Genomic DNA, 24,495 nt, shown 5'->3' with positions numbered 1-24,495 from the left:
TAGTCTCCATTTACCATTTGATTTCTTTATACCCAAAATAGGAGTGTTGCACGGACCGTTACAGGGAACTCATAGTCCCTGCTCCTTTAAATTTTCGATGATTTGCTTTAACCCTTAACCTCATGTTTTAGTGGATACTGCTTCTTATGTGGAAATAAGTGGGACTTTGAGCTTGACAACTACAGGAATAGCATTTTGTGCTTGACCCACAGATTTTCCATCAGCGCATACTCTAGGATTTACATTTTGTTCAACTAGAGGGAGAGAAAGGGAGGGCTCTATATTTATGAAAACAGAGGCATGGACCTTGTTCAGTATATTCCTCCCCAAAAGGGTTGAGGGAGACTCTGGCAGAATCAGAAACTCGTGTGAAAATAGCCCAGAATGTCAGTTACAACATAAAGAATAACTGAAATAATACCCTTTGGCTCGTCCAGACAGTCCCATTACGGAAGTGGATCGGAAAGGAAGTGAACCAAGGGCTTCAGTAAGCATGGAGTAAGTTGCCCAGTATCTAAAAGGAAATCGACGGATTGGCCCCCCACAGTTATTAATACCCAGGGTTCCTCAGATGTAATTAGGACAGGAGCTTGTGTGGGGACTCTCGGGCACCTTCAGTCCTGATTCAGAAACGTCTTTTTAGATTTGTATAGAGAAGGAAAAAAATATTGCTAATTTGTTTCCTCCTGCTGCTTAAGAGAGATAAAAATGTCTGACACTTGCAGCCTATTTCCTCCCTTTGGAGACCCTTGGCCTTCCTGCCTGTTACCCTCTCCACATCTTGTAATAAAATAGACTTATTTTCAACGGTGGTTTTACCAAAGACATGAATTGTTTGTGTTTATGTGTGCACACACAAATGGATTTCTGGTCTCAGCTCTTTACCAGAGAATAACGGAGGTATGACATTAGATCTTGTGAAATTAAAGGCATTTCTTTGAGAAATGGGAAAAGAAAAGAACATTTAACATGATAAAACCAACAAAGTGCTTCATTCTTTCCTTTCAAAAAAAAAAAAAAAAAACACCTAGTTTAACTGGTTAGTCTAATAGTCTGCTTTCTCCATTTTCTATGATCAGTGAAAAAAAGTGAGCTGTGCAGTGATATGAAGATGCTTCCCTCAGGTCCCTTTGTGACTTTTCTGTGCAAATGAGGAAGGATGGGCTGGATTGACCTGGAACCTTCCAACAGAGCCTCTCTCTTCATAATGAAAAAGATTGCTCAGATCCTATTCCCTAGCTGACCCCTTACAATGTTTGTTGTCCCAGTGGATATATATTTGCAATTCTGTATTTTAAAAATATTTTACTGCAGTCGTATAATAAAGAATTCCCTGCTTGGTATCAGTTTGACCCTATCTTGAAAGAAAAGTTTCTTTTGCTCAGATACATGACAGATGTTCCTGGTCTTAAATGGGATGGGCAATAAGGACAAACTTGGCCCCCTTGTTTCAGCCTACCATTTCATTATTTAGTTATACCTGGTTCTCTTCACTCAGCTCAGACCTTCTCATAAACGGCTTCTCTCAGGGCCTGAGGGAGCCCACTTGTAACATGCAGATGAGAGACTAGACCAGAATCTCTGATCGTGAACAACACTGACCCCTGAAATGATTAGCCAAATTGGCTGTGTGTCTGTGTGTGGCAGTTCTGGTTTGGAGGAAGTTTCTCATGATAATTAGAATTGTAAACAGATCCCAGTCCTCCCTGAATGAAAAACAAACTGTAGGATGGAGGCAGGATCACAGGCTCAGAATTAGATGACTTCTATGAATAAGGCTAAATCTGAAGGGAGATTTTTTTTTTACGTCCTGACATTCAGACCTCCACTGGCTTTCATTTGTTCTTGGGTCAAAAGCTTGACTCCTCGCTGTTTCTCCACAGCCGTCTGTCAAGCTCAGGGCCCTGTCAGTGTCTCCAACCTCATCCTGGGAATTGACCCTTTGCTCGTGGTTCAGCCTGTCCTGGTCTCATTTACCTTTTCTCTGTTTCCAAATACCCAAACCATTTCTGTCTGACATTGTAGTTCCTTTTCTCACCTTCATGTCACTGTGCCTCGGGCCCTTTGTCACCCTTCAAGTCTAGGCTCAGAGAGGTCTCTCCATCCCCTCCTAACAGTCTCTCTCATGTTACCCAGGTTTATTGCCTCTGTATCAGTTGCCATCAGCAGAAATTAATGCCCTTCTTCATGGGTTATTTTGAGTCCTTCCTGGTTCCCCTTTTTTTAGGGCTCATAGTATTCCTCTTCTTTCCAGCGTGGCTGCAGTACCTGTTACTGGAAATGTCTGTAGATGACAGGACTATGGGTTGGGCTGAATAATCCTCAGGGAAGACCAAGAGAGCAGGGCAGGTGACGAAGATGTTTCCCATGTTCTGGACATTTCAGCTGTAATTGATCTTTAACCCATGTGAGTACTTAATTACTCAAAAGATGAGCCAAGAAATGTAGGAAGTCCTGAAAAGCCCTACAGAACTGGTGTCCTCAAGCAGTGGGCTAAGATGTCCCCATGTTTAGTCTGCTGGGTTTAGTCCTCTGCAGCCCCCAGATCTAAGCTCTGTCCATCTAGGACCAGTCGCCATCGTGGACAGCAGGTTTACCATCTAGGAGTTTATGTGCTCTGTGTCAGCGTTGTGATTTCAGTGCACTGAGGATGAGCAGAAATCCAAAACCTAATGGGGCAGGAAGGAGATGCTGCCCCCTATGCCCCCCAAGAGCTAGAATATCTTGCAAGTAGGTGTGGGTGGAGAAAACAGGAGAGAGTGAGACCTGGAGACCCTTGCTTTGAGACTTCCTCATCTCAAATGCCTTTGTACGTGGACTCCATAATGTCCCCAGGTGGAGGCAGACTTTCGCAGGAGGGCCAGTCTCTTGATTTTCATACTGCATGTGCAGTGTCCTTTGGGTGGTAGCTCGTGGGCACTCTTCTTGTGACCCCCTTTGCCAGGAAACCCCTGTGCACTTTAGTCTTGCTTAGTCCAGTCATCAGGGAGGAGAGGTAGACAAATGGGGAAAGCAGAGGGAGCCTGGTGGGGTCTGCAGGATGGTTGTGGCAGTACTTGGGGGCATCAAGGTGAGCCCAGTGAATGGAGCGTGCACCCATCCCAAGTGTAGTTGCAGGGACCAGGGGTGTGTGGATCTGTTGGAAGAGAATGTCTCCATTCAGGCTGGAGCACCTGGAAGCGGGTTTGTTGGAGAGCCCGCATGGAGTGGTTTGAGGTTCTCCTGCCTGAGCTCGTGTTCCCCGGGACAGCAGTGCTGAGGCTGACATTTGCCTGCACAGGTTTGATTTGACAACTCATGACCACACGTGAGCAGCAATGAAGGACGTGGAATTCAGCCAAGAGATGTCTTTTCCACTGTTAGAATGAGGCCTGGGTTGAGCCCGCAGGCAGCTGTGTGTGCAGGAGAATGGGAGCCTTGGGCTTGAGGAGCTGGTTCTAGCAGGTGCCCCCAGCATCCACTCCACTCCCTGGCTTTTGTTGGCTCTTTTAGCAGGCAGGCACCGTAGAGTAACAGGGAAAATCTCAGGTCATTTTTTGCATCAACTTTGGTATCATTGTGTACTTGGCGTTGCCGGTGCAGAAAGGTTCATGTGCATTTGGGAAGATACCAAGAGAATCTGGAATGTTTCCTTGGAAGATGCTGAGGTCTCAGGGGCCCTGTGCATCATTGGAATTATCCCTCTTTTTCATAGTCTTTGGAAATTTCAATGTTTGACCTGGATCACTCACTGTAAATGAAAATATGGTGTCTTGTGTCTGTGGATCCTTGGGTGTCCTCTTTTGTATTTTGCCTCATGCATGAGCTATCAGGGCTTGGTGTTTGTATAAGAGGGTTAGAGGCTCATTATAGGCTCTGTGGACACTCTGTTGGACACCATGAAAGTTTGGAACTTTGTTTCAGTCCCACTGGGAAAAGAGGAGCACTAGGTTAAGATCACAGAATGCTTGTTATAAGATGGTCCTGCTCAGTTTGGATCTCTAGGCCCAACCTGAGAAGAATCATAAAGTTCTGTGATGTAGGGGGGGATGGCTCCAAAAAATCAGAGGGCAGCGATGCCACAGTGATCTGCAGCCTGGAGGCTTGTCCTCTAGAAGATGCAGCTGCAACTGTCTTGCTGCCAGGCTGGGTTCTGTGTTATCCACTCCTGTCCCTCCCAAAATAAGCACACATACAGTCACAGTATAGAAAACATGGAATCTTAACTGCACTGTTGGTGGTAGTGTAAATGGTGCTGCTATGTTGGAAAATAAGATGGAAGTTCCTTAACAAATTAATATAGAACAGGCCTACAGTCTGTCAAACCCATTTCTGACAGATATCCAAAGGAAAAGCAATCAGTTTTTCAGGGATATGTCCACAGTCCCATGAGTGTAACTGGATTTGCAGTAACCAAGGCATAGACATAACCCAGATGTCTCTTGACAAAAGAATAGGTTACAAAAGTGTAGTATAGAAATATTTATTATATACTGTATATTCATGAACTATTTTTTCTCTGTATATAAATATAAAAATCAAGAATCCTGCATTTATGCCAGAATGAGTGAACCTAGAGAACATTATGCCAAGTTAAATAAGCCTGACAAAGGAGGACAGACCCTATGTGGAAACTAGAATTTTCAAACTCATAGAGCCATTGAGTAATTAGGCTGTTACCAGGAGGTGGGTGGAGGGGGAAATGGGGCACTCGTAGTCAAAGAGTGGAGATTTTCTGTTGTAAAATAGTGAGTTCTGGGGATCTGAGGTACCGCATCCTGCCGGTAGTGTTTCTATATCCTTGAAATTCACCCAGAGAGAAATAAAACATTGTGGTCATAGGTGGAAGTGTAACTTACTCCACTATAATAATTATTCAGTGTATGAGTCTATCACATGATCACTTTATACCATTTTTGTTACTTACACCTTAGTAAGGCTTGGAATGAAAAAGAGAGTTGGGGGGTGCTTTTCTCCTCTGAATGGTGCTCAGTACAGGGTTCATGTTTCATTGATGACGCATTTTGCATAGACATGTGCCGGAGTCCAGCTCCAGCAGCCAGGGAATCATCCTGAAGAGATGAGCGGTGTCGGCAGAGAATGATGCAGCCTCTGACTTAAGGTACAGGACTACATGTTTATTTCAAGATTCAGGTTCTCTTTTATACTTTGAGAAAAACATTAAGTCAGAGGTTTGGCATTTTCAGTTTCACCTCACCCAGATTTATTATCTCCATAAAACATTGTTGCCCTTCAAACAAGAGTTTCTGCTTCATCGATTCTCTCAGAATCCTGTTTACTTTAACTTGTCATAACATCGTAACTCATGCTTATTTCTGGGCTGCATACCACATTCCTCAGTTTATTTCTTATCTTTTTAAATTGTGTTTGCCCCTAGCATCCTAAGCTCACTATCTCCTAAAAAGGCTTCTAGCTATTGGTATCTCTGAAATTCCTAATCTGTATAAGCTATAGTAAAACATGCTAGCACTACCACATTCCTTAAATTTTTAGCTTCTAAGTATTCTTAATTATTCCTAAATGCTAAATTTGGCAAACTTCCATTGCCATAAACATTTCCCAAACAATTAGGTCTCAGATGACCATCCTTCCCATGGCCTCAAGCTGCGGTCTACATGCTCAGCCTGAACACTCTTGTAAAGATCCTTGAACAAATGTCAATGGTTAACTTTATGGATTATTCTCTGGGCACAACTGCAGAAGGCTTTGTGCCTTCTCATGCTCCTCTCAAGGACAATAAGCACCTTAACATTCTTTTCAGTCAACTCAACCGAGGAAAGAAAAAACAAGCTAGAATCACATGCCCTGACTCCTTCATCCCAGGTCCGTGCCTGCGGGAAAAGGAGAGGAGGTTGGGGCCATGCCTCCATTTTGTCACAAATGCCTAACGCGAGTCCCGACACACGTTTTGTACCCTCTGACCAGAGGTTCCCCTTCAGGTAGTTTGTGTTGCTCCACAGTTCAAGAATGTTTAAGATGCCCCAGTTGATTCCAGTCTGGATCCCTCACTGAGGATCAGGACTCTTGAGTCCTCCCAGTCCTGAGGATTGAGATCTGGGCTGAGGAGGGGGTGCTCTGTTCTGAGTGGGGATGGATCGGGGCCTGCTGTGTGACCTGAAGGAGATTGCCTGGTCAGCAGAGGTGCCTCCTGCTGCTGTGTACATGAGGCCTCATCAGGAGGGGAGTGTGATCCGAGGGAAAGTGTGGGAAAGTCCCGTGTTGGTCTCTGCAGAAGTTGACTGTCCTGAGTCCCTCCTGAGACAGTGGCCACAGGGGACTGTGTGTTCCTCATGGTGAGGGCTTCCCTGTGTGTGTATGGTTGGGGCTCAGGAAGGGGATGTGTTGACTCTAAGCATTAAACAGCATGTTTTCAACTTTCATGATAGACCTCTGAAGACTCGTGTTGCCTGAGGAAGCCCTGAAGTTAAGAAAGAGGAAAGAAAAGGGGTGAGGCATGGCTCTTACTCAGGTAAGGTCATATTTAGTCTGTCCTTCCTGAAATGCCCTTCTCTGGACTCACTAATTGTGTGTGACTCTGGAGTGTCCTGTGTGACTCCTGTACTTGCACACTCACGCGGGGCCTTCCCTCAGGCCCTGTCGTCTCCACTTAGATCCCATCTCCCCATGACCCGGTGACCTGGCCGTTGTGAGGGGGCTCCCCTGGGCATTGTCCAGGGCAGGGCTTCTCACCCACGGGTTGGGGATGGGGTCTCAGTGCTGTTGGGCAGCAGGGAATGCTTAGGGCCTATCTGGACGCGCTGTCTGCTCAGTCAACCAGGGTAAGGAAACTGCATGTGGAAGTCAGGTGTTAGTATTCACAATAGCTGGTAAAATCTGGGAATCAGATCAATTGAGCCTGTCCTTTCCATTTTGTGTATCTTGACATCCTTGTGAATATACCTTACATATACACAAAAAATTATTTCTGACTACTGTGTTCTGTTCAGTTGGTTTGTCTGTTTTTATACCAGTACCACATCATCTTGATTACCTTATAATAGGTGTTGAAATAGAAAGACCGCCATCTTCCTACTTCAGGAGTTTTGCTGTTTGTTCTTTGAATAGTTCTATGACTTTGACCATGTTTTATTCTGCTTCTACAAAGATTGTCATGGTAATTTTGATAATGAGTTAATTGGTTGATTGACGCTTTGTGTAGTTATTAAAGAATCTATTTTGAGATAGCATGTTTCTTTTGTAATCTTTATGATTTTTACTGATGAAACTTTGTCATGTGGGAAAGAAGATATGTTTACTTCTTTTTAAATTTTGGGACCTTTGATTTCTTTTTCTCATCCAATTTCTCTAAGGGTTTCAGTGATTTGTTGAACTGCAGTGCAGAGTGTGCATCCTTGCCTTCTTGACCTCAGAGGAAAAGCTTTCATTTTTCCACCATTGCTGTGCTCTTTTCATAATGGCATTTATTATGTTGATGTTGGTATAATTTATTGTTTGTAGTTTGTTGAGTGTTCCATCTTAAAGGGTTGTCAAATTGTTGTCGAATGGTTTTTTTCTGCATCGAGTTGATCCTGTTTCCCCCCCCCCCGCCACCCTTTAATCTGTTAATGTAATGTGTTATATTAGTTGATTTTTATATGTTGACTTCTCCTTGCCTTATATGAATAAAATCCATTTGGTCATGGTGTCAGTTCTTTTTCTTTCTTTATTTAAATTATTTTAATTGAAGGATAATTGCTTTACAGAAGTTGTTATTTTCTGCCATATACCAGCATGAATCAGCCATAGTATACATATGTCCCCTCCCTCCCATCTTCCTCCCTGTCCCACCCCTGTAGGTTGTTAGAGAGCCCCTGTTTGAGTCCCTGAGTCAGTCAGCAAAATCACATTGGCTCTCTACTTTATATATGGTAATGTAAGTTTCCTTGTTACTCTCTCCATACATCTCACCCTCTCCTTCCTCCCCTTCCCCCTCCATCTGTTCTCTGCGTCTGTTTCTCCAGTTCTTTTAAATATGTGTTGAAGTTGGTTTGCAAGTATTTTAATTTTGCATCAGTATTCGACAGGGTTTCTAGTTTTTCTAGTTTTCCTTTCTTGTGTCTTTGGGAAATCAGCAAACTATTAGAACCATGCTTGCTCCATAGAATTAGCAGGATTAATGGTAATTCTTCTGTAAGTGTTTGGTAGAATTTGGTCCTGTATTTTTCTTAGAGGTTTCTAACTACTTTTTAAATCTCTCTAGTTATAATGGGCTTCCCTGGTGACTCAAATCGTAAAGAATCTGCCTGCAGTGTGGGAGACCCAGGTTCTATCCCTGGGTCGGAAGATTCCCTGGAGAAAGGAATGGCTCTCTAGTCCAGTATTCTTATCTGGAGAAACTCCACGGACAGAGGAGCCTTGAGGGCTACAGTCCATGACGTCACAAAGAATCAGACATGACTGAGTGGCTAACACTTTCACTTTCAACACTTCTCAATTTTTTTATTTCTTAATAAGTAAAATAGTTTGTATGTTTCTGAGAATTTGCCAGTATCTCCTGTATTCTGTCATTTAGAGGCATTATCGGTCATACTACTTCCATGTCTTTTTGACCTCAGTTGTAATCACTCCTGTTTCATATCTGTTTTTAGTTATTTGTATCTTGTTTTCTCTTGTCCTTATTCAAGGTGGGGGTTTTCCTATACAGTTTTTTCAAAACATCAACTCTTGTTTTGTTGATTTTTATATTTTTCTACTTTCTATTGTATCTCTGGTTTAATCTTTCTTATTTACATGTTTCCTTCTGCTAAACTTGAGTTTAGTTTGTTTTCTGTTTTCTGCTTCCTAGAGGTCTAAAAATAGATTTCAGATTTAAGATCTTTTCTTTTTTTTACTGTAAGCACTTAACAGTTCAGACTTTCTTTTTAATACAGTGTTCTCTGTGTGCTATAAATTTTGTAATGTTGTCTTTTCGTTTTTATCCATGTATTTAAAAATTTCCTTGTGATTTTTTTTCCTGGACCCGTTTGTGGTGTAAGAGTGAATTGTTTCATGTTCACATTTGAGGAATTTTCTTTTTTTTCTTGTGTTTATTTCGTTGTTGTTAGGGAAGATACTTTTATGGTATCAATCTCTTAAAATGGTTAATTTTGGCCTAACATGTGGTCTCTCATAGAAAATGTTTTCTGTGTCCTTGAGATACATGTGTTTTCTGCTTTTCTTGGGCCGTGTGATCTGTATGTGTCTGTTCAATGTTTGCTTCATTTTTCTTAGATATCTAATGTTAGATGTATATATATTTTTACTTGTTACAGGTTTTTGGTAAATTGACCATTTTATCATTATGCAATATTTATCTCATTGCACTTTTGTTTTTCTACAGTTTATTTTGTGTGATATAACAGTCTCCCCTGCTCTCTTTAGGATGGACTGTCTTTTTCATCCTTTCACTTCACCTTTGCATGTCCTTAGGTTTGTGAGTACTACCTGTTTCAACTCTCTGACAAACTCTGTGTCTCTTGCCCTGGTTTATTCCTCCTGTTAGTTCTTCTAGTGGCCCCTGCTCCTGTGCATCATATGGTGGTGAAAGACAGGCACCCTGGACAGCTCCTTTCATGCCACTATAATTTCAGAAGGAATGTATTGAATATTTCCTTCCTATCATGATGTTTCTTCAGATACTCTTGCTTAATAACTATATTTTTTCCATATTATTTTTGCCATGATTTTTAATTCTCCAAGAAATTTTTTTTAATTTGCTATTCTGATAAATTTTTTTGGTCATAATGTAATGACTCTTCTAATTTCAAATCACTGTTTTATTAATGGAAAAAAAAGCAAAGAAAGTCTTTGGCTTCTGTTAATGCCTTGCTATGTAAATCTAAATGGATAAAATTATGTTTGTATCTTTGTATATGGTAATTTTATTATGAATTGAGTTCAAGTATTCTTTTTTTTTTTTTTTAATGCTTTTACCAGTTTTCTTTGGGTAGCCTAGTATAGAATCCTGTTGACAAACTCAACTGAGTGCAAAGGATACATTTTTATTTTCTGAAAGATGCTGAAACACATGTGAATAAAAGAATGATATAAAATTGTCCAAAAAATTTGTCAAAAGATGAATCCTCTCATTTCAGTTAATTTTTTATAGATAAGCATGCATGCATGTGCAAGTCTGCAGTTTAGGTAGAAGACATCATGATTTAAAAACTACATATCACCTTTTTTTTTTTCAGTTGAAATTATGTTATCAGTATAATCTGTGGTGTTGAAATTTTCTAAAAATCCTGTTAGTGTTTTAAGTAGTAAATTACTAACAGTTGTGTTTCTGTATTCACGTCTATAAGACCTTTCATGCCATTTCACATTGTTCACCTTGGACTTTTTTTTTTAATTATTAATACAATATTTATTTGTTTTCCTTCTGTCAAACCGTGAACCCACCACTTTCCCCAGGCTGCCTGGGGACTTACAGGAAAGGGAACATACAGGGCAGACACAGGAGAAAGAACTATGGGAGGTGGAAACAGCTGCTTCACATCGTGAAGAAGATGAGCTAGACCACCATCAGGCAAAAGAGCCCCATGGCCTTTGAGAGGGCCAAGCCCATGGCGTAGAAGAGCTACTGTTTCAGAGAAGGGTTCCTGGGATAACAGTGATGAGGCTCCCGAACACAGTCCCACTTCCAGCCCTGAAGCCAGCCACCCCTGCTATGGCAGCTCCAGCTCCAGGGAACTTGGCTTCTGTTTCAAAGTCCCTTGAAATGGCACTGGTTTGGAAGCTGTGACTAAGAATAAGTGAGATGGTCCAGGGACCTGGGGCTGCCAAGCTGCTGTGGCTCTCATCAGTCAGTGTCTCCAGTCCTTCACCACCACTGTGGACAGTGATCACTCAACAGGGGGGAGGTTCTCCCGATCAGGGAGGGGGTAGAGACTAATTTGGCACAGGTGTCCATTTTCAAGGGATGAAGGCCCGAGGCCCGAGAGCTGCTCCCCCTGCAGAGAAGACAGAGAGGCAGGGAAGAGGCTCACTTTGGACTTCTTTCAAGTTTTCTTTAGGAGCCCTCTGTCAAAGGACTTTTAATGTTCTCTTATTACTTCACTGTTAGATGCTTAAGCATCAGTTGCTGAGCCCAAGCTTCTGAGTTCAGGTGCTTCATGTAACATTTCTTAGCTTCTTGATCTGAGTCAAGTTTCTCAGAGTGTCTGTGACACAGGTTTTCTTCTCTAAGGTGGGAACAGATGGTTCTTTAATGAGCTATTATATTGATGACAGGTTCTTGCCTGTAAAGTACTTATTTAATGTTCAGAGTAAGACTACAGTAATTTAGAGCAACAGGAAGCCTTCAGACACTTTTGGTCCTTGCTGCTGTTATCAACATCATACCTGAAAATTTTGACCTTTCCATTAAAAGTGCCATGGACTTTGTCATCTCTGAAGACACCACTCATGCTGTACCTCATCTAGATAATGAATTGCACTCACTGGGTAGAACATAATATCTGACACTTCTTTTGGATATTATGTCAAAACAGTGTTGAGCTTTATTTTTATATATTTCATGGATTTTGAACAATGATGGAAAATCCATATTAATTGGAGGATCTCATAAGGTCTTAGCAAAAAGCATAATAAATTAAAATTAGAAATGCATAATTTCTCCAGACACCCCTGCATGGATCTGTTAGAACACATACTTCAACCAAGTCAATCCGTACCCCTTACTACCCTTTCTCTTTTGCGTGAAAATGAGAACTTTTCATGGCCCTTTTGGTGACATGTGGTTTCATTTCAGGAACGACTCACCTCTGAGGATGTGGCCATCGAATTCACTCAGGAGGAGTGGGAATTCCTTGACCATGCTCAGAGGGCCTTGTACAGGGACGTGATGCTGGAGACCTACAGGAACCTGCTGTCTGTGGGTGAGGATGACTTCCTTCCAGAGCTGCCCTTGGGTATCTGCATTTTCCCTGTGTGCCCCTTGGGAGGCCCTGATGTCTTCCATCTGAGAGTTCTGGTGACTGGGGCATGACACAGCTTCACAAGGTTAAACTGACCCTCTTCAGATGCTGTGTCTGTTTCATGTCATATCTGAGGTTGTCCCACCCAGAGCTTAATTATCTACAAAGCTCACTAGCAAATGTTAAAAAAAAAATACCTAAAAACCCGATTTCCTATTTTCTACCTTTTGACTTTTGGCTCAGTGTTTAAAAAAATCCACAGCACTTTAGATTTCTTTCTTCTGATAACGCTGAATATCTGTTTGATTTTGCTCGCTTGTTTACTTTTTTGGTGACTTCACCATTCTGCCTGTGGGATCTTAGTTCCCTGACTAAGGATCAAACCCGCACCCCCTGCATTGGAAATGCAGAGTCTTAACCACTGGGTCACCAGGGGAGTCCCAGAATTTCTGTGTCTGATCTGAATATTATCTCTACATTGGAGCATCAGAAAAAGCTCTGGACAGTGGGGAGTGATGTAAAAGTAGCCAAAAATACAACATATAAAGAAAAACGAGTATTTCAAAAGGGCTGTTTTTTTCTGTTTAGGAGTGGGACAAGTTGGTGGATTGGATCCTCTGTGGTTTTTACTTAGTAAAATGTAAGATTAGCTAGAGAGATCGTCTTTTTGATCCTAGATCCTATGAGGGGAGCATATATGAATCTCTCAGGTTCTTAGCTTGCCATCTGTAGGTCGAGCACATGGTCCCATCTCAAGATGCTTTAATGTTTGACCTTCATGTTGTATTAGTTTTACTCTTGTGCTGCTCTACCCAGTCTGGGAATGTCGACTGTTCCTGATGTCCCATTCTCCTTACTTTGTATCATTTTACGTCTTCAATTTCTTTGAAATATATTCCTGAGGGTCTGAAATTTTATCTGGTTTCCTTACTGTGATAATCCACCTATGTTTAATTGGCAGCCTCTGGTGAGTCTCTGTGGAGTGGATTTAGTAGGTAACAGAAAACTGTGATGGAGACACTATTCCTAATGTTATTTTCTTGCTCTGTACAAAGTCACCACTTGAAGCTATCCAGTAGAGTGGTCATTATGTTCTAAGATGATGAGAGAGAAAGTATCACGAGAGCCTGATATATCTTTCCAGGTTATTTTCTGGCTTTGTAGAGTCTGTCAAGGGCCCTATGACAGTGTTGTTGATGTGTATCAAGGACCATGTATTTTAGCCTCTGTAAATGGTATGGGAATTTATCCCAGGACAACTTTGTCCAAGTTCACATTCTCATATCTATGAGGCTATTGGCTGCACTGTTGTTCTGTGCATTGTAGGTATTTTTTAATTTTATCATTGAGTTCAAATTTCTGTGTTACTCTTAGTGTTTCTGTTTTGTATTTGCAACACGTTGGATGGTTGATTAGGGAATGGTCCCTATGGTGGAACTGGTGATCAGTCCCTCTTAAAATTCTTTATATATTCTTTGTAGTCATTTACTATCAGATGTATGATTTCCACATATTTTTTCTTTTACTGTTGATTGTCTTTTCAAACTCGCTGCACTTTAATGCAGAGTAGTTTATAATTTTGATATAGTTCAATTTATTAATATCTGGTGTTACTTTATGGCCTGTGCTTTTGGTGTTATGTCTGGTAAATCATTTGTGGGTCCAACTTCCAGAAACATTTCCTGCATGTTTACTTCTAAGAGTTTTATACATGTGGGACTTAGGTTTAGGTCTTTGAACCATTTTGAGTTCATTTTTGTCTGTAGTGTAAGATAATGTCCCAAGTAAGTTCTTTTGCTGGTGGGTGTTCAGTTTTGTCAACATGTCTTGTTTCATAGACTGCTTTCCCCATTTAGTAGTTTTTACACCCTTGTGAAACATCTTTTGAACATCTCTGCAAGAGGTGTTTTTGTTTTAACCATTCTTTTTAGATAGGCGGCTGCTGCTGCTGCTAAGTCCCGTCAGTCATGTCTGACTCTGTGCGACCCCACAGATGGCAGCCCACCAGGCTCCTCCGTCCCTGAGATTCTCCAGGCAAAAACACTGGCGTGGGTTGCCATTTCCTTCTCCAGTGCATGCATGCCAAGTCACTTCAGCTGTGTCTGACTTTGTGCGACCACGTAGATGGCAGCCGACCAGGCTCCTCTGTCCTTGGGATTCTCCAGGCAAGAATACTGGAGTGGGTTGCCATTTCCTTCTCCACTTTTTAAGTGTAGTTAATTTACGATTTTGTGTTTCAAGTATACAGCAGTTTACAAGATACCAAATATAGTTCCCTGAGCTGTATCATAGGTACTTGTTGTTTATCTATTTGGTATATACATTAGTTCATAAATATTCGGACTCCTAATTTATCTCTCCCTTTCCTGGCCCAATCACCATCCTGTACTATCCCCTTTGGTAACCATAAGTTTGTTTTTTATTCTGGTGAGTTTATTTTGTGAATAAGTTCATTTGTATAATTTATTTCAGTTCAACATATAATATCCTCTGATATTTTTCTTGCTCTGTCTGATTTCACTTAGAATAATCCCTAAGTCTGTCTATATTGCTGCAGAAGGCATTACTTCATCGTGTTTTATGCTGTGGAGGTGGCAACCCACTCCAGTGTTCTTGCCTGGAGAATTTCATGGACAGGGGAGTCTGGCAGGCTGCAGGTCATGGGGTCTTAAAGAGTTGGACATGGCTGAGCTACTTTCACTTCACAATATTCCCTTGTATATATGTACCACATATTCTTTATCTCTTTGTCTGTCAGTGAACATTTATGTTGCTGCCGTATTTTGGCTGGTATAAATAGTGCTGCTAAAACATTGGGGTGCATGTATCATTTTGAATTAGTTTTCATGCTTTCTGGATATATGCCCAGGATTGGAATTGCTGCTTCATGTGATAGCTTTATTTTTAGTTCTTCATGGAACCTCCATGCTATTCTCCAAAGTGGCAGTACCAATTTATGTTCCTTCCAACAGTGTAGGAGGGTTCTCTTTTCTCCACACCCTCTCAAGCATTTATTGTTTGTAGACTTTTTGATGGTGGTCATTCTGACCAGTGTGAGGTGATACATTTTTGTGGTTTTGATTTGCACGTCAAACATCTTTTCAGGTGACTGTTGGCCATCTGTTTGTCTCCTTTGGAGAAGTATCTGTTTTGATCTTCTGCCCAGTTTTTGAATGGGTTGTTTGTTTGTTTTGATATTACGCTGTATGAACTGTTTGTATATTTTGGAAATAAATCCCTTATAGGTAGCATCATTTGCATATATAGTCTCCTAGTGCAAAAGTTGAATTTTTGCTTTCCTTTGCTTTGCAAAAAGGTTTTAAATTTAATTAGGTCTCATTTGTTTGATTTTGCTTTTATTACTATGACCCTAAAAGATAGATTAAAAAAAATTTTGCTGACATTTATGTCAGTGTTTTTTTTTTTATATGAAACTTTTAGTATTTTATTCATTTACATAGTTTTACAGTATTAGTAAAAAAAAAATGGCCATTATAAATAAGTATAAAATGGAAGTTGATGAAAAAATAACCCCAAGTCTTCCTTGACTCCCACCCTCCCACCAAAAAATTAGCTAGTATATGGCAAATATCCTTTTCACACATTATCTTTAGGCGTATATTCACTTTGTAGTGGTGGATGGTTTAGTCGCTAAGTTGTATCTGACTCTTGTGATCCTACAGACTGTAGCCTGCCAGTCTCCTCTGTCCATGGTGTTTACCAGGCAAGATTACTGGAGTGGGTTGCCATTTCCTTCTCCAATATTCACTCTGAGAGATCATTTAAATCAAGTGGATCTTACCAAGAGGATTACAACCTATGTCAGTGTTTTGTATTTGTTTTCCACTATGAATTTTATAGTATCTGGTCTTGCATTTAGATGTTTAACACATTTTGAGTTTATTTTTGTATGTGGTGTTAAAGAATGTTGGAATTTCGTTCTTTTTCATGTAACTATCCATTTAACCCAGCATCACTTATTAAAGAGACTTCTTCATTCTATATTCTTTCCCCCTTTGTTATAGAATAATTGACTCTAAGTAAATTGGTTTATTTCTGGGTTTTCTGTCGTGTTCTACTGATCTGTGTTTCTGTTTTGTGCCATCATCATACCACTTCCCTGGTGGCTCAGACGGTAAAGCCATCTGCCTCCAATGCAGGAGACCCAGGTTCAGTCCCTGGGTCAGGAAGATCTGCTGGAGAAGGAAATGGCAACCCACTTCAGTATTCTTGCCTGGAGAATCCCATGGACAGAGGAACCTGGTAGTCTACAGTCGATGGGGTCACAAAGAGTTGGACATGACTGAGCGACTTAATTTTCACTTTGTTGACTGTCAGTTGGTAGTATAGTCTGAACTCAGGGAACATGATTCCTCTAGCTCTGTTCTTCTTTCTCAAGATCATTTTAGATATCAGAGTCTTTTGTATTTTGGTACAAATTAAGTTTTTCTTTGTTCTATGAAATATGTCATTGTTAATTTGATAAAGGTTGCTTTGATAGTATGGTCATTTTGACAGTGTTACTTCTTTCAATCCAAGAACATGGTATATGTTTGTGCCATCTGTTTGTGTCATCTCTGGTATCAGTCATCAGTATCTTATAGTTTTATGATTACAGTTCTTTTGACTTTTTAGGTAGGTTTTTTCCTTAGAATTGTTTTGTTTTCTCTGAGATGGTGGATGGGATTGTTTCATTAATTTCACTTTCTGATATATCATTATTAGTGTATAGACATGCAGCAGTTTTCTATATATTTTGTATCCAGCAAGTTTACTCTGTTCATTGATGAGGTCTAGTAGTCATCTGGTGGCATCTTTGGGATTTTCTGTGTGTAGCATCATAGTGACAGTTTTACTTCTTCTTTATTTTTTTTTACCTTGAATTCCTTTTATTTCTTTTTCTTTTCTGATTGTTGTGGCTAGGACTTCCAAAAATATGTTGAATAAAAGTGGCAATAGTGAACATTCTTATCTTATTCATGTTGTTAAGGAGAATGCTTTCAGTTTTTCCCTGTTGAGTATGATGTTAGCTGTGTGTTTGACATATACAGTCTTAATTATGTTGAGGTAGGGTCCATCTGTGCTGACTTTCTGAAGGGTTTTTATCATAAATGGCACTTGAATTTTGTCAGAACCTTTTCTGCATCTATTGATGATCATATGGTTTTTAGTCTTCAACTGTTACTGTGGTGTATCACAGTGATTAACTTGTGGATATGGAGAAATCTTGCATCCCTGCAGTAAATCCCACTTGATCATGGTATGATCCTTTAATGTCCTTTAATGTATTAGTAACTGTTTGAATCTGCTCTTTTGAACTCAGGGAAGGTCTAGGAGAATAAAGCCTTTTTCTACAAAAAAGAGTTGGATGCCTCAGAAAGGCTTTTGTAACTGGGAAGGTCTTCCAGAGTCAGTGTCAATCCCTGCTTTCCTTTGATACTCCTCGATCTTGAGATGACCATGTGTGGAAGAAGAAACGAAGTAAATGTCCAATAGAGAGGTTAATCATACTTGGCAGAGGAACCCAGGTTTAGATAGCCTTTTCCTGGATTTTCCTTCTGCTTTCTGCTCATAAGATTCTTACACAATATCCTGGAATATTGTGTATGCTTTTCTTGAATATAAGCATTCCATTGTAAGTTACAAAATCAGAGTTGGATACATTACATTGTGAATAGTATAACAGGTATTATCCTGCTTTCTCCATATATCACAGTCACTTTTAAAATCTCTCTTGTTTCTGTCCCATACCCATAGTATAATGCCCATAAAATTGCTGAACCAGTTCTTTTCTTTTAAGGTCAGTATATTAGTTTGCGCTCTCAGTTATTTTCACAAAGATATGCAGTCACAAGCTGATATCTGACATAAACCTGTGTACCCTGTGTTCCACGCAGGCCCTTTCTTAGTCCTGACCAGTCCTCACATAGTACCTTGATATGGATGGAAACATTGTTCTTATCTATCACATCCCTCCACCTTCTACATACTCTCACTGTAAAGATAATCTCTGATCATTTATTGAACACATTTCTCAGGACATGAACCTAAATCACTCTGTGCATCCATGATGACTCACAACCCATTTGGAGATGGGATGGTTGAATAATAGTTAAACAGACTACTTCTGTCTTGTATCTTCCTTGATATTTTCTTTCTAAGTTCCTTGTATTTACTTTTTAATATTTTCTAGTCTATTCATTCAGTGGGTGGTCATGTTTACAAATAAGTTTTCTCAGTCGTCCCAGTAGGTTCAGATTCATATCCTGGTTCTCTTACCACTTTGTGGGCCAATTGGGTGTGTCTCTTGCTCTGATTAGAGAAAAACATGTTAATTTACCTCAAGCCTTTTAAAGCAAATTAGTGCTGTCAGTAGTACATGTTTTATAGTAAATACTTAAAATTTATTTGTTTAAAAAAGGTAATATCTATATTCTGTCATGTTGTTTATGATACGACTTTATCTATATTATACTTTTTTAAATATAAATTTATTTATTTTCATTGGAGGTTAATTATTTTACAATATTGTATTGGTTTTGCCATACATCAACATGACTCCACCACAGGTATACACGTGTACCCATCCTGAACCCCCGCTCCCTCCCCGCTCCCCGTACCATCCCCCTGGGTCATCCCAGTGCACCAGCCCCAACCATCCAGTGTCATGCATCGAACCAGGACTGGCGATTCATTTCATATATGATATTATACATGTTTCAATGCCATTCTCCCAAATCATCCCACCGTTTCCCTCTCCCACAGAGTCCAAAACCTTGTTCTATACATCTGTGTCTCTTTTGCTGTCTCGCATACAGGGTTATCGTTACCATCATTCTAAATTCCATATATATGCATTAATATATCGTATTGGTGTTTTTCTTTCTGGCTTACTTCACTCTGTATAATAGGCTTCAGTTTCATCCACCTCATTAGAACTGATTCAAATGAATTCTTCTTAATGGCTGAGTAATACTCCATTGTGTATATGTACCACAGCCTTCTTATCTATTCATCTGCTGATGGACATCTAGGTTGCTTCCATGTCCTGGCTGTTATAAATAGTGCTGCGATGAACATTGGGGTACACGTGTCTCTTTCAATTCTGGTTTCCTCAGTGTGTATGCCCAGGAGTGGGATTGCTGGGTCATAAGCCAGTTCTATTTCCAGTTTTTTAAGGAATCTCCACACTGTTCTCCATAGTGGCTGTACTAGTTTGTGTTCCCACCAACAGTGTAAGAGGGTTCGCTTTTCTCCACACCGTCTCCAGCATTTATTGCTTGTAGACTTTTGGATCACAGCCATTATGACTGGTGAGAAGTGGTACCTCATTATGGTTTTGATTTGCATTTCTCTGATAATGAGTGATGTTGAGCATCTTTTCGTGTGTTTCTTAGCCATCTGTATGTCTTCTTTGGAGAAATGTCTATTTAGTTCTTTGGCCCATTTTTTGATTGGGTCGTTTATTTTTCTGCAACTAAGCTGCAGGAGTTGCTTGTGTATTTTTGAGATTGGTTGTTTGTCAGTTGCTTCATTTGCCATTATTTTCTCCCATTCTCAAGGCTCTCTTTTCACTTTGCTTATACTTTCCTTTGTTGTGCAGAAGCTTTTAAGTCTAATTATGTCCTATTTGTTTATTTTTGCTTTTATTTCCAGTTTTCTGGGAGGTGGTCATAGAAGATCCTGCTGTGATGTATGTTAGAGAGTGTTTTGCCTATGTTCTCCTCTAGGAGTTTTATAGTTTCTGGTCTTCTGTTTAGATCTTTAATCCATTGTGAGTTTATTTTTGTGTATGGTGTTAGAAAGTGATCTAGTTTCTTTCTTTTACAAGTGGTGGCCAGTTTTCCCAGCACCACTTGTTAAAGACATTGTGTTTAATCCAGTGTATATTCTTGCCTCCTTTGTCAAAGATAAGGTGTCCATAGGTGCGTGGATTTTTCTCTGGGCTTTCTATTTTGTTCCATTGATCTATATTTCTGTCTTTGTGCCAGTACCATACTGTCTTGATGGCTGTGATTTGTAGTAGAGCCTAAAGTCAGGCAGGTTGATTCCTCCAGTTCCATTCTTCTTTCTCAAGATTGCTTTGGCTATTCGAGGTTTTTTTTTTTTCTATTTCCATACAAATTGTGAAATTATTTGTTCTACCTCTACATTATATCTTCTTAAATTTTTATTTATTTTTTAGTTGAATAATGGCTTTACAGAATTTTGTTTTCTGTCACACCTCAACTACATTATATCTTGTATGCGTTTCACTTGCTACATTTTTCAGCAATATTGTGTCTGACCCTAGTCAATAAATACACAAAGCACTCACTTTTAATTTATTATATTTTGTTGCCATTAAACTAGGTAATTAAGAATAGTGCATGGCTAGAGATTAGCCTTCCTTGGTGGCTCAGTGGTAAAGAATTCACCTGCTAATGCAGAAGATGCAGGTTTGATCCCTGAGTCAGGAAGATCCCATGGAGAAGGAAATGGCAACCGACTCAATTATTTTTGCCTGGGAAATCCCACCTGGAAAATCCCATGGATGGAGGCGCCTGGTAGGCTATAGTCCATGGGGTCACTAAGAGACTGAGTGACTTCACTTTTACTTTTCACTTTCATGCATTGGAGAAGGAAATGGCAAACCCACTCCAGTATTCTTGCCTGGAGAATCCCAGGGACAGAGGAGCCTAGTCACACAGAGTTGGATACGACTGAGGCAACTTAGCAGCAGCAGCAGAGACCTTCCTTGGTGGCTCAGTGGTAAAGAATTCACCTGCTAATGCAGAAGATGCAGGTTTGATTCCTGAATCAGGAAGATCCTATGGAGAAGGAAGTGGCAACCCACTCCACTGTTCTTGCCTGGGAAATCCCACGGACAGAGGAGTCCGGTGCGATACAGTCCACAGTGTCACAAAGAGGCAAACACGACTGAGTGACTGAACAACATAGGTGGGGATTGCATTTTTTATTGGCTGTTAGAAAACCGGTGAACATTTTACATCTTAATTTATGTGTCATTTACAGATGATGGTCTTTTAGCGTGTATTCAGCAATACAACTGACACATCCTACTTGTTAACGTTGCAAAATGCCTTTTCTTTGGGGGTAGGTAGTTCTATAGCAGATTTTAAAAAGTATGTTGTTTCAAAAAATTGGTTCAGTCATATTCTTCATTTTCTCATTTGTTTTCAATTGTAAACAACCAACTATGAATAGTTAATTATTAATTGGGTAAGCTTGGTTTTGGATTATTTACTGTTACAATATATAATTTATTCTTTAGAATTTATTTATGTACAGTAAATTTGCAGAATACAATGATAGTGTAATATTTTTCTTTTCAATTTGAGACAACTGGTGATTGATATATTCCTAAGGGTCCTGGTAGAAAAGCACTCTGTTTTTGAGTGTTGCCATAAGATTGTCCAATATGAGTGTGTTTGTCATATGGTTTTTAAAACTAGGATACCTTAACGGTGAATTTATGTTATGCTTTCTTAAGTTAATAATTCTATTCCTTTAGTGTTTCTAAACACGTACAGTCATCATTGTGGTGTTTCATAACTTGATGTAAGTATTACTTTTGGTGAAATACATATTCAACATGAAACATTTATTTTTGAATTATTGTGAGCAGGATACCTATGATTCTTTTTATCTTGTAGATATCTCTCCTACACATGTGATCAAGCTTTTACAACCCAAAGCGAACAGTGATAAACTAGAAACATTCCAAACATTGATGCTGGGAAGAACTGAAAGCTGTGAAATCAAACATTTTCATCTTTGGGAAAGTCAGGAAAATATGTGTGACTTTGAGTGTCAGGGGAGAGATGACAAAAGAATTTATAAAGGCACACCTGTAAGCCTTAATGGAAATGTGACTGATGGAAGAGATTCGCACGATAGAAAGGATGCAGACATCAAACCCTTTGGAAAGAGGTTTGGATTTAACTTTCAGGATAAACTGCAGATGTTTCAAACTGGAGGAATAATTTCTGAATATAATGAAGTTAAGAGTTCTGTCAACAACAGTTTCTCATTTTCACCAGTTCTAAGAATTCCTCCTTCTGTCCAAACCAGTGTTTCTAATATATATGGGAATGAGTTTATGAATCCTTCAGGAATAACACAAGAAGTCAAAGCACACAGGGAAAAACCTTACAAATGTGATGAGTGTGGCAAGGCCTTTACTCACAGCTCAGACCTCAGGAGACATAAGAAAATTCATACAGAAAAGAAATTATTTAAATGTGATATATGTGACAAAGTCTTCAGCCAAAATTCAAACCTTGCTCGTCATCAGAGGGTTCATACTGGAGACAAACGTTACAAATGTGATGAGTGTGGCAAGGCCTTTCGTGTAAAGTCAACCCTTTTAAGTCATCAGACAGTTCATACAGGAGAGAAACCTTACAAATGTGATGAGTGTCACAAGGCCTTTCGTCTAAAGTCAAGCCTTGTAAGTCATCAGACAGTTCATACTGGAGAGAAACCTTACAAATGTGATGAGTGTGGCACAGCCTTTCGTGTAAAGTCAACCCTTGTAAGTCATCAGACAGTTCATACTGGAGAGAAACCTTACAAATGTGATGAGTGTGGCATGGCCTTTCGTGTAAAGTCAAGCCTTTTAAGTCATCAGACAGTTCATACTGGAGAGAAACGTTACAAATGTGATGAATGTGGCAAGGCCTTTCGACTAAAGTCAACCCTTTTAACTCATCATACAGTTCATACTGGAGAGAAACCTTACAAATGTGATGGGTGTAGCATGGCCTTTCGTCTAAAGTCAAGCCTTTTAAGTCATCAGACAGTTCATACTGGAGAGAAACCTTACAAATGTGATGAGTGTGGCAAGGCCTTTTGTGTAAAGTCAACCCTTTTAAGGCATCAGACAGTTCATACTGGAGAGAAACCTTACAAATGTGATGAGTGTGGCAAGGCCTTTCGTCTAAAGTCAAGCCTTTTAAGTCATCGGACAGTTCATACTGGAGAGAAACGTTACAAATGTGATGAGTGTGGCAAGGCCTTTCGTCTAAAGTCAACCCTTTTAAGGCATCAGACAGTTCATACTGGAGAGAAACCCTACAAATGTGAATAATGTGGCAAGGCCTTTACTCAGAACTCACACCTCAGGCAACAAGAAAATTCATTCAGGAAAGAAATTATTTAAATGTGATATATGTGACAAAGTCTTCGGCCAAAATTCAACCCTTGTAAGTCATCAGACAGTTCATACTGGAGAGAAACCTTACAAATGTGATGAGTGTGGCAAGGCCTTTCGTGTAAAGTCAATCCTTTTAAGGCATCAGACTGTTCATACTGGAGAGACACCTTGTGATGAGTGTGGCAAGGCCTTTATTGAGAACTCATACCTCAGGAGACATAAGAAAATTCATACAGGAAAGAAATTATTTAAATGTGATATATGAGACCAAGACTTCGGCCGAAATTCAAAGCTTGGTTGTAATCAGATGGTTCATACTGGAGAGAAACCTTACAAATGTGATGAGTGTGGCAAGGCCTTTCGTCTAAAGTCAATCATTTTAAGGCATCACACAGTGCATACTGGTGAGAAACCTTACAAATGTGATAAGTGTGGCAAGGCCTTTCATGAAAAGTCAACCCTTTCAAGTCATCAGACATTTCATACTAGAGAGAAACCTTACAAATGTGATGAGTGTGGCAAGGCCTTTCAGCTAAAGTTAACCCTTTTAAGGCATCAGACAGTTCATACTGGAGAGAAACCTTACAAATATGATGAATATGGCGAGACCTTTCGTGTAAAGTCAACCCTTTTAAGTCATCAGACAGTTCATACTGGTGAGAAACCTTACAAATATGTTGAGTGTGGAAAAGTCTTCGGTCAAAAACCACATCTTCAACTTCACTGGAGAATTCATACTGGAGAGAGACCTTTCAGATGTAAAGAGTGTGGCAAGTTCTTCAATCAAAATTCACTCCTTAAAAAACATTGGAGAATACATAGAGAGAAACCTTTCAAATGTTTTGAGTGTGGAAAATCCTTTACTGAGGTCTCAGCGCTCACTAAACAACAGAAAATCCATACATGAGAGAAACTCATGTGAATGTGGTATATGGTAGAAGTCTTCAAAATTCAAAGTACAGAAATCACACCCTACAGTTGCTCAGAGAATTCATCCTACTGAGAAACCATACAAATATCATGAGTGTGGCAACATCTTAGGCTTCATGAGAAAATTCATACTGGATAGAAGCCAGATATATATGTATTTATTAGTCAGGTCTTTAGAACATGAATTCATTCTAGAAAGATTCCTCACCAATTTCACAAATGTTTAAAAAAAAAAAAGGAACCCTCTCCTCACATCTCACGAGTAGTATCAGAATATTTATCCTAGAGAAAACACTCAGCAATGTAATGTGTGTGGCAAGGATCTTACGCAAAAGTCACAAGATAGGAACATAGTGGAGCCATACTTTAGTATGGAGCAGACTCAGTGGTTGTGGCAAATCCTTTACCTTTTTCACTATATGTATTCTCTGGTGACTTTAGTTCAGCTACTCAGCAACTGCTGCTGCTGCTACTGCTGCTGCTGCTATGTCGCTTCAGTCGTATCCAACT

General features: G+C 39.9%; 1 protein-coding gene and 1 pseudogene across 3 annotated transcripts in view; one reads left to right on the top strand and one right to left on the bottom strand.

Annotated features, from left to right (window-relative positions):
- The window catches only part of LOC120871986 (zinc finger protein 160-like), a 31,863-nt gene extending 7,641 nt beyond the window's left edge, over positions 1-24,222 (top strand). The window contains exons 3-7 of one of the 3 annotated variants that reach the window (XR_005723143.1): positions 5,030-5,101; positions 6,387-6,469; positions 11,732-11,858; positions 21,554-23,173; positions 23,588-24,222. Coding sequence is in view for 2 of the 3 variants with exons in the window: in XM_040252096.1 (XP_040108030.1) it covers positions 6,455-6,469; positions 11,732-11,858; positions 21,554-22,989 (1,578 nt within the window). In the remaining variant the exon portion in view is untranslated. Of the gene's footprint in view, positions 1-5,029; positions 5,102-6,386; positions 6,470-11,731; positions 11,859-21,553; positions 23,174-23,410; positions 23,433-23,494; positions 23,533-23,587 lie in introns of those variants that run through there. The other 2 variants (XM_040252096.1, XM_040252097.1) reach the window with 2 other exon arrangements.
- On the bottom strand, positions 10,493-10,891 carry LOC120872981 (annotated as a pseudogene).
- Positions 24,223-24,495: the final 273 nt, after the last annotated feature.

Source organism: Oryx dammah, unplaced genomic scaffold, assembly GCF_014754425.2.
Source record: "Oryx dammah isolate SB20612 unplaced genomic scaffold, SCBI_Odam_1.1 HiC_scaffold_13, whole genome shotgun sequence".
Lineage (NCBI taxonomy): Eukaryota > Metazoa > Chordata > Mammalia > Artiodactyla > Bovidae > Oryx > Oryx dammah.
The sequence above is the reverse complement of the archived record's forward strand: the minus strand, read 5'-3'. Positions and strand labels throughout refer to the sequence as shown.